Here is a 10,566-nt window from a genome sequence, read left to right as displayed (position 1 = left end):
AGCTTATATGTCATTCTTTTCTGAAGAGATCTCAATAATGTCTCAACCTGTGCTTAAGATTTGCTAAACAACCAAATTAAAGTCTGCAAACCAAAATCAGAAATCCATGAAGCTCCATTAAATCTCCTGAGCTTTGAAACAGCAACCTCTGAGCAATACAATTTTACTCGGATTCTATTCTATTCTATTCTATTCTATTCTATTCAATTCTATTCTATCCTATGTGTGTGGTCTTTGTGTATGCCATCTGGTGTCTGTGTATTGTTTTTTTTTTGTATAGCCTAAGTGTGATGCTATATATTTACATTGGGTAGCCATAAAGCAATTTAGTGTGTGTATGTGATGTATTATAAATGTTTATGAATCATATACATGTGAATTAGAGAGAGAGAGAGAGAGTGTGTGTGTGTGTGTGTGTATGTTCAAGCATACACTACCATTTAAAAGTTTGAGAACAAATTTATCAAAATTGACAATAAAGACTTTTACATAGTTACAAAAATTTTGTTTCAAATGAATGCTGAGCAAGAAGTTTCTTCTCCACAAACAATATCCCACAGAAATATTAAGCAGTTTTCAACATTAATAATAGTAAGACATTTTTCTTGAGAATATTAGAATGATTTCTGAAGGATCATGTGCCACTGAAGACTGGAGTAATGATGCTGAAAATTCAGCTTTGCATCACAGGAATAAATTACATTTTAAAATATATTAAATAGAAAACAGTTATTTTAAATTTTAATATTATTTTACAATATTACTGTTGTTTCTATATTTTTGATCTCGGAGCCCAGTGCGGAGCGTCTCTCGCGCGTCTCTCTAAATGCGCGCTGTCCCGCGGAGCCCCGCAGCGGCACGGCAGCAAGATGAGATCACTGATCCCGCATCTTCTCGCGGTACTTGCGGCGGCGTGTCTGCGGTTTGGCAGTGCGGAGGTAAGAGCGACTCTAAACGCGTTAACGAATCCCAACTTTCTGTCTTGGAGAGTTAATTGGTTCCTGTTGCATTTTTATAGGCTAAAATTATATTTCATTAAGAATTTATTTAATTGCCATTGCTTTATAGAGTGGATAATATAGGCTACCTACCATATAATTAATCTGTCATTTATTTAGCCTACTCACCCACATGTTTTTCCAAACATTTTTTTTGATCTCCATAAACGTTGATATGACCTCATCTGTCAAGCCCCAAAAATTGTTCCATACTGTGGTAAATTCTTCTGAAGCCATATGACAGATTTGTTAAAACATAAACAAGCCAAAATCTTCCCCTATGGTAGCTCTTACATCACATTTTCAGATTTCACCTTTTTGGCGAGTTATGTTCTGTCATAATCAATGACATTTTGCATACTGGTCTCAAACTGGTCTTCATGCTCTTTATTTTCATTCTTGATATCACATATTCAAAATGTTTTGATGCAGCGACCAATAGTAAAAGACGTTACCAGTGACGACAAACCTGACTTGACGTGTCAGATTTAGGCCTATTTTAAATTTCACCAAAAACCAAATGAGATTTCAGAGCTCAAAGGGCAATATTTTTAGGAAATAACTTCAATTTTAATCTGAATGTCTTCAGAATACTGCACAAGAGTCGTACAGAATATTTTATGAAGTTTTTTGTAGTTTGACAGATGTTCTGTATGGAAAAGAACTGCATAAACATTCTATAAAACATTTCATTTTGTGTTCCATGGAAGAGACAACAGCACAGTACAAGTGTGGAATGACAATTTTTCTTTCATTTTGGGTGAACAGCTCCTTTGTCAGTAGTTCGTGAGCATATATGCACGACACGTGTATTTGTGTGCGGCATGGATTTTTCTTCCCAGTGCTTCAAAGCTTCTTTGAATATTGTTAATGCCACATGAAATAGTATAACCACTGGCATCCCACAACATCATAAATCACTCGGGAATCATATAAAGGGTGATTCTTTTAAATGAATTGGTGAACTGACGCTTAAGGACTCCAGGAACTGATTGGTGCACTATGGATTGTTGTCATTTAGCACACAAAATCTGCAGGTTCTAATGCATTTGCCCTTTATTTGACCACCACAGTTGTGCTGCATGAGGCACTTAATCAAAATATGACATTTCTGTGACCCCCACCGCCCCAAAGTCATCTAGAAGTCACAGAGGGAGACATATCATAAGAGATTTAATTGGTATCTAACTGAAGACATTTCGAAAACATGCACCTTCGCCAGTGCATGGAAGGGTGTGTTTAATATAATGTTTAAAATGTAATTCCTTGTTCGAAGGGAAATGCAAGATCAAAACTCATTTAAAAGCTGTGATTATGATCCCTCTCAGCTTTAAGGTCTGCTTTTTGGAAGTTCCCCATGTAAGAACATCATTTTTCATCTCTTTATGATGTGTGATTTTGGATGGAAAAATCCCGCTAGGTAAAAAATAGACAAGTAATTCACTTGATTATATGTTTTCATTTACAGATAAAGATTAAAACCATACAAGCATGCAATATTATTTCTTGCAGCTACACAAACTGATGGTTGTGCATATTTGCATGTGTTAGAAGATGATATGGGCATGTGTGTGAGAGCATTGTCAGCAGATGTGTAATTATGTATCATTACTCCCCAACATGGGCTGTGCATTCCACCACTCCTCCACAATCCCAGAATGCTCTGGGCCTGTCCTTCACTCTCTGATGATATTAGGAGCAGGGTTCAGGGGTTGTGTGGTTCAGCACCGGTGATCAGCCGAGACATACACCGCCCTCCCATTGGTTTGTTTGGATGAGGCAACCTGCAAGTGTCAGATCAAATGAAAAACACATTTTCTACTTAAATGTGTATCATGTTTATCTCTTGAGAAAAGGACCCTTTAAGCTTATATGTCATTCTTTTCTGAAGAGATCTCAATAATGTCTCAACCTGTGCTTAAGATTTGCTAAACAACCAAATTAAAGTCTGCAAACCAAAATCAGAAATCCATGAAGCTCCATTAAATCTCCTGAGCTTTGAAACAGCAACCTCTGAGCAATACAATTTTACTCGGATTCTATTCTATTCTATTCTATTCTATTCTATTCTATTCTATCCTATGTGTGTGGTCTTTGTGTATGCCATCTGGTGTCTGTGTATTGTTTTTTTTTTGTATAGCCTAAGTGTGATGCTATATATTTACATTGGGTAGCCATAAAGCAATTTAGTGTGTGTATGTGATGTATTATAAATGTTTATGAATCATATACATGTGAATTAGAGAGAGAGAGAGAGAGTGTGTGTGTGTGTGTGTGTATGTTCAAGCATACACTACCATTTAAAAGTTTGAGAACAAATTTATCAAAATTGACAATAAAGACTTTTACATAGTTACAAAAATTTTGTTTCAAATGAATGCTGAGCAAGAAGTTTCTTCTCCACAAACAATATCCCACAGAAATATTAAGCAGTTTTCAACATTAATAATAGTAAGACATTTTTCTTGAGAATATTAGAATGATTTCTGAAGGATCATGTGCCACTGAAGACTGGAGTAATGATGCTGAAAATTCAGCTTTGCATCACAGGAATAAATTACATTTTAAAATATATTAAATAGAAAACAGTTATTTTAAATTTTAATATTATTTTACAATATTACTGTTGTTTCTATATTTTTGATCAAATAAATGCAGCCTAATATAGGCTCCTCTTTCAAAAAAAAAAAAAACATTATACAAAATCTTACAGACCCCAACATTACGTTTTATGTTTTCATTCTATCCATCTGTGCTGTGTTCAGTATCAATAAATCACCAGGATAATATTTCATCAACATTTATCTGCCTATAAACATCCTGGTGCTTATAGATCTGAATTGAAACCTTGCTGTGGTATTGGCAGTTCTTCCATGCATGCACAACCGGATGATAGAGAGCTTGAGAATGTGACGGAGAAAAATTAGATGGAAAACCGATGATTCATGAGATTTATGCATTTGGACAAAACAAGACTGCTGTGCTTCTGGAAGCTCCCAAGAGTGTAGGACATACCGGTGATTCACCATGAATTATTGTTTCTGTTCGATTATAAGTGCATACTGCAAGAGGTGTGGCAAATTTAGGATGTTTGTTAACTTTTGGCACACTTGAATTCCTGCATTTGTTCGGCCCATGCAAAAACCATCTGAATCACCAGCCAGTAATGTGACTGATTTCCCTTATCACGCCGATTACTGAAATACTCCATCCTTCCGGCAGCCTCCCTCATCCATCTCCCTCTTTCTCCTCCTCAAACTCACCTTTTCTCCATCTCTCCATCCCCCACTTCCTCTCTGCCCTCTTTCCTGTGTCCTGCATAAATGCTGCCAGATGAGACGGAGGAGACGAGGGCCAGTGGCCCCTGTCTGGACATGCTGCATGAACAGGGCTATTGTGTCCCCAAGACCTGCATTGACACCCTGAGACAAACCAGCATCCATAGAGCTCTGTCTCACTGTCACACACTCAAACACACAACAGCACATTCACGTTATTTTATGTATGCACTCTTTGGAATTCTTGATTCTGATTGGCCATTCAGAATGCTGTGCTCAAATGTTGTGTTAAACTGTACAATTGACCATTATTGCATTAAATTGAAATGCATATAAATCTTAAATATTTTATTGTATTTTTATTTTATTTTAAAATACATTTTTGTATAGTTTTTTATCTTTATATTTTTTAATTAATTATGCATTCAATATTGCATGTTCATTTTTTTATGTGTCAAGGAGGATAACAAAAATTATTAGTTCATTATTAGTTCATTATATAAAAAATAATGCTTTGTGTCAGTGTCCACATCACTCTACCTGGGTTTATTTTTTGCAGTCTTGACCAACTGATGGTACATTATGTTCACCAAGGCTGCATTTCTTTGATCAAAAACAGAAATATTATTGCAATTTAAAATAACTGTTTTGTATTTAAATATATTTTAATATCTAATTAAATCATAAATTTTCAGCATCAGTCTTCAGTGTCACATGATCCTTCAGAAATCAGTCTAATATGATGATTTGCTGCTCAAGTAACATTTCTTATTATTATCAATGTTGAAATCAGTTGTGCTGCTTCATATTTTTGTAGAAACCGTGATACCTTTTTTCAGGATCCTTTGTTGAACAGAACCAGCATTTCATTGTACTGAATATTTCTAATAAATTGTGTTTCCTCTCTCTAGGCTGATCCTCTCCCGGCCGCTGTGGTTGAGTTGGTGAAGGGTGGATCTGTGTCTTCTATCCAGGACCTGCAGTTTTTGCTGTTCTCTGAATCTATAGGTAAATCAGCTCTCTTTAGTTTTAAAATGCTTCTGACATTCCTGGAGGCAAATATTACTCTTTAATAAATATGTTAATTAAGACTCTGGGCTACAGCAGTCCAGTACCATATTTAATATAGATAGCCTCTTTAATACTTTTTACAAAGCAACTTTTTGACCTTGATCTATGTGTGCTGTCCTCATTTATATTTAAGGCATGTACAGTAGCAGAAACTCTTATCTAGAGTAACTAAGTTCTTTAGCTTTTGTAAAAGCCCTTGCAATTCCTTGTAAGGCTATAAAAGAAACCTTAACCAATGTGTGCCTAGAAACCAGAAACAAGTTGCTATTTCCTACAAGGGTCTGCATTGCATGCATTTTCACCACTATTTCACTACCTGATGGTTCAAAGTTGCTGTCGTTTTTTTCTCCAGAGGTTGAGCTGGACAGTCACCATGACAATGACACCAGCAACCGTCTGCCACGCAGTCTTCTGGGTTAGTCTGACTTACTTTGTTCTCTTTTATTTTGCCATTATTTGTTATATATGCATTTTCAGTGTTAAAACACCTTTCTGTCTGTGTCAGAACTATAAATAAGCCATGTGTAGGCTCATTCCCAACCAAAGTGTATACACTGTCTCTGTGAGTTTATCAAAAGGGGTTACTTGATGGAATAATGGCACAGAAATGACACATTTAAGCTTTAACATTAGTTATTTTCTCACATTCTAAAACATATTTAAAGCTATTTATTTTTTAAACTGCTTAATTCTGTTGTTGAATTGTTATATTGTTTTATAGCCTTCAGCTTTCGAATAATGCTGATCACAGCAACCATCCAAAGTCAGCAAATCTGTATATCTCTCCTTCTGAGCTGAGTCAGATCATCATTATTCCCAGACACAATAATCATCGTGGAAAAGAGAATCTGAAGAACTCAAACAAGCACAGTTCGTTATTGTTGATGCATGCTGAACAAGCACTTTCTGGAATAAGTCTTTTTCAGTACATCTGTTTTGAAAGACTGAGAGAGAAAGATGGAGAGACAAGAAGGAATAAACTAGGAGAGAGAAAAGGAGGGATGCTATTCAGAGAAAGCAATTAAATTGAATTGATAGAAATTCAGAAGCTGAACCCAGAATATAGTTTGTGGCTTTTATTCTATACTGACAATGTACATTTTTTCCCCTAGAGACTTGATTTTTGTTGCAATTATTTATTTATTTATGTATTGGTTGATTGACATTTGATATTATTTTAATAACTTAATCACATAAAAGCATTCAAGAATAGTAGTGTAGTAATAAGTAAACCATATTTTTACATTTAAAAAGAAAACGCGTTTTTCATAATTTTGTTTTGTTTTAGAAACATTGTTATTACATTATTATTACATTTGTTTTTTTAGAAAAGTCATTACTACATTATTACAATACCCCTAGTTATTGTCAGCTAGCTAGTTTTATTTAGTTATGAGCTTTATGGGAAGCCAAATGATTAACTACTACCTAGCAACACCTTGTCAACCGCAAAATAACAGAGAAGCATTTTGCATGAGCAAACACCTATACAAATCGAGTTAGTCGAATGTTTTTCTTGTAGTTCATGTGCCTCTGTGTGTATTTCTGTATCTTTGTCTGCAGACGCTCAGCCGGCTCAGCAAGCCATCTGTAAGGTCAGGACCGAGGTCATCGAGGTCACACGCTCCATGTTGGACCGTAGCAATGCAGATTTCCTGTTGTGGCCTCCGTGTGTGGAGGTGCAGAGGTGCTCAGGCTGCTGTAACACCAAGAGCCTGCGGTGTGTGCCTGTACTTACACACACACGATACCTACAGGTACACACACACACACACACACCTGCTTTTCAAGTGTGTACTTACAATCTATTCAAACAGGCCAGTTTCACTTTCCTCTTCATCCTCAGGTGATAAAGATACAGTATGTGAACAAGCGGCCACTCTACGATAAGGCTGTCGTCTCCGTTCTCGACCATGTGGAGTGCCGCTGTCAGCCGGCTCCTCGGCCCGCTCAGCGCCGGAAATCATCCGGCCACAAACAAGAAGGGCGGGAACGCTCTGGGAAACCTCGTCCCAAAGATGAGCTCCATCGCAGGGATGAACTCAAACACAACCAGAGGATAAGCCTAGAGGACCTGCTCAAAGAGAGGTTCTCTGAGCCAGGATTCAGCCGGGACAGCTGGGCTCTGAACGAGACGCAGTACGGAGGGGGCAAAGGTCATCACCGTCACCATGGGGATGGAAGGAGACACGGCAAAAGAAATGACACAGCAACGACGGCTCCACTGCCGAATCACACCGAGCAGGAAGAAACTGACTTGTCATTGCGCAACATTACGCAATTCGAATCGCAGAGTAATGCTAACCAAAGTATAACCAATCAGACATCTGATTTTACAATGACTACATTAGAATTGACCAATCAGACTTTTACGCACCAGTCAAATCTAACGCAAGAAAACGAACAATTGCAAACAACCAATCAGACAGACCAACTCGCCTTTAATGCCACAGGAACAGCCAATCAGAATCGGGGAGATGTGTTTCTGTCTGTAGAGGAGAGCGGTCAGAAGGTGAGAGGTGAGACTATGGATGTAGAGGTGAAGGAGGAGGAGCGAGAGCTGAGACAAATGGACAAAAAGGCTAAGGAGGAGGAAATGGAAGAGCTGCTGCTAATGCACAAAATCCTGGATGAAGAAAAACACAAACATCACATCAAAGTGCAACAGACAAATATACAGCCGGACGAGAAACTACAGCAGCTCCATCACAAACAACACACTTATACAACCACACAACGGACAGGTAAAATAAAACACTTAAACGAGATTTTTCTATTCATTCACTTATCATCAATGTCTGGTAGAATGTATTGTCAGCTGGACAATACAATGTTGTTAAAATAAAAGTCGACTTATGTTTTTGAGAAAAAGACAACGAAAAAATGCTGGTGAGGTAAGTTTGATTGGCAGTTTATTATGATCTTCAGAGCAGAATTTCATCTTAAATGTCAGCTGCCTTCTAAATGAACGTCTCAGCTCTGTGTCACGGTGGGCTTTGCTTAAAACTTGCATTAGTTCACTCAAAAATTTAAATTCTCTCATCATTTACTCACCTTCAAGTTGTTTCAAATCTTCACCTTCGAGTTTCTTTATGAGTTTCAAAAGTATGAGTTTCAAAAGAAGATATTTTGAAGAATAATGGTTACCATACAGTTGCTGGTAACCACTGACTTCCACAGAATGGAAAAATGGAAGTTTATGGCTACCGTCAACTGTTTGCTGTCCTACATTCTTCAAAATATCTTCTTTTGTGTTCAACAGAAGAAAAAAACTCATACAGGTTTGAGGGTAAATAATGATAGAAGTTTTGTTTTTGGTGAATCACCCCTTAAGGAAAGCAAAAGTGCCCCAAGTTGACTTTATATTGTCATTTACACAACTCCAAAATATTTTAGCTGTATTTTTTTTTTTCTTCTAAAAATTAATTATATAAACCCAAATCAAGAAACTAAAAGTTCTTACTTTGCAGATGTTCTACAGAAACAATTTACAGGATTGCGGTTTGCAGTGAGATGCAAAGAAGATTAAAACTTTCTGTTAAATAAAATATCTCCTTTTGAAGTGGACTTTGAGCTTTGTAACTTTGCAGATCTTTTTTATGCTCAAACAGCAACATTACAGACTAACTAAAGTTGAAAAAGTGAAAAAGCATAATAGCACCCCTTTAAGACTAAAGTAGTTGGTGGTTGCTAGGGTGTAGCTATGTGGGTGCTAGGTTGTTCTGGATAGTTTTTAGGGTTTTGCTATGTAGTATTGTGAGTTGTTGCCATGCATGGGTGTTAAGGTGTTGCAAGATAGTTCTGGATCTTTGTTAGTACGTTACAGACATACATACATACATACAAACAGACAGACAGATAGATCTGTCATAATTACCCACTTGATGTAAGTGATGTTTAAGAACAAGCACACTGGGGCGCATTTGGACCATGTTCAGCTTGATTCTGTGAACCAATGTCTATGAATATCTCAGCTGAATTTGAATAAATACTACCCGACACCCACACACCAGGAAGAGGAAGTAACACTTGCATATGCCTACATTAACTTGTGCAGTGAAGTATTGACAGCATTATATCAAATTCATTACTTGCAGAATAATAAGGCTAATGTGATTGGATTCAACACAGTACAACAATACCGCACAACACTGCAAGATCAGAATAGCTTGATTAAAAGTTGATTTTGTTGTTGTTGTTGTTGCAAACAGGAACTACATCTCCTCCTGTGCAACATCTCCCTCCACACAAACCCCCCAGACCACCTCCTCACCCCCCGAAAAGGAGGAGAAAACAGCGCAATCGCATCAGCAAATCTGCCATGAGAGCCCTGCTCATGTAAATCAAACATACACAGGTAAGCTGCTCAGATATGAAAATGAAATACCACATTTAAACCAGGCCATTCTCACCTCTTCCTAATCTCTTTCTCTGCTCAAAGCCATGAGGACAAAGACAATTCTGACACAGAAGATGTTTGCATGGAGGATGGTTCCTGCTGAAGAGTCCCTGTGCTCCTGTTGGCTCTTTGAAAGGACATTCAACTATCTAGGTTCAGAAGTGGGACTTGGGAATCATGTAAATCCAGAAGGATGCACTTTTTCATTGGAGGAAACGGGAGTTTAATGTTCAAATGCATTGACGATGTATTTGTTTCTTTCAAACACACAGCTTTTCTCCTCAAAAGATATTAACTAATGGACTGGAGTCGTGTGGATTACTTGTGGATTATTGTGATGTTTTTGTCAGCTGTTTGGACTCTCATTCTGCCGGCACCCATTCACTGCAGAGGATCCACTGATAAGCAAGTGATACAGTGCTACATTTCTTCAAATCTGTTAAGATGTTTGCATGGAGGATGGTTCCTGCTGAAGAGTCCCTGTGCTCCTGTTGGCTCTTTGAAAGGACATTCAACTATCTAGGTTCAGAAGTGGGACTTGGGAATCATGTAAATCCAGAAGTTCAGAACATCAGAAGCATGAAACACCTTTTGAACCCTGGACAAAGGAAGCGTATGTCAGAGGAACCAAGTAAGAGCATGACGCTGGGTCAGTATGCAGCGTTAAATAACCTGTTCAGCACAGAACTGGCAAAATGTGGAAGAGAGTGGCTTGAAAAGACCTTGAAAAGATTTCCTATGATCACTCACCTTAAGAGACAAACCGGTAGCTGCTCCTGTGCTCAATCTTACCTATCATTTTGAATCACCCCAAAAAAGC

General features: G+C 37.6%; 1 protein-coding gene across 1 annotated transcript; it reads left to right on the top strand.

The window, feature by feature from the left end:
- The first annotated feature begins 869 nt into the window (after positions 1-869).
- LOC107740670 (uncharacterized) lies at positions 870-10,045 on the top strand. The gene is made up of 7 exons (XM_016553176.1): positions 870-938; positions 5,188-5,284; positions 5,700-5,762; positions 6,911-7,104; positions 7,194-8,091; positions 9,559-9,704; positions 10,019-10,045. The coding sequence occupies exons 1-6, from the start codon at positions 870-872 to the stop codon at positions 9,687-9,689; spliced, it is 1,452 nt and encodes a 483-aa protein (XP_016408662.1). The 3' UTR covers positions 9,690-9,704; positions 10,019-10,045.
- The last annotated feature ends 521 nt before the right edge of the window (positions 10,046-10,566 follow it).

This window comes from Sinocyclocheilus rhinocerous, unplaced genomic scaffold (genome assembly GCF_001515625.1).
Source record: "Sinocyclocheilus rhinocerous isolate Xijiao unplaced genomic scaffold, SAMN03320098_v1.1 scaffold705, whole genome shotgun sequence".
Taxonomy (NCBI): domain Eukaryota; kingdom Metazoa; phylum Chordata; class Actinopteri; order Cypriniformes; family Cyprinidae; genus Sinocyclocheilus; species Sinocyclocheilus rhinocerous.
This window is presented reverse-complemented; position numbering and strand designations above follow the sequence as displayed.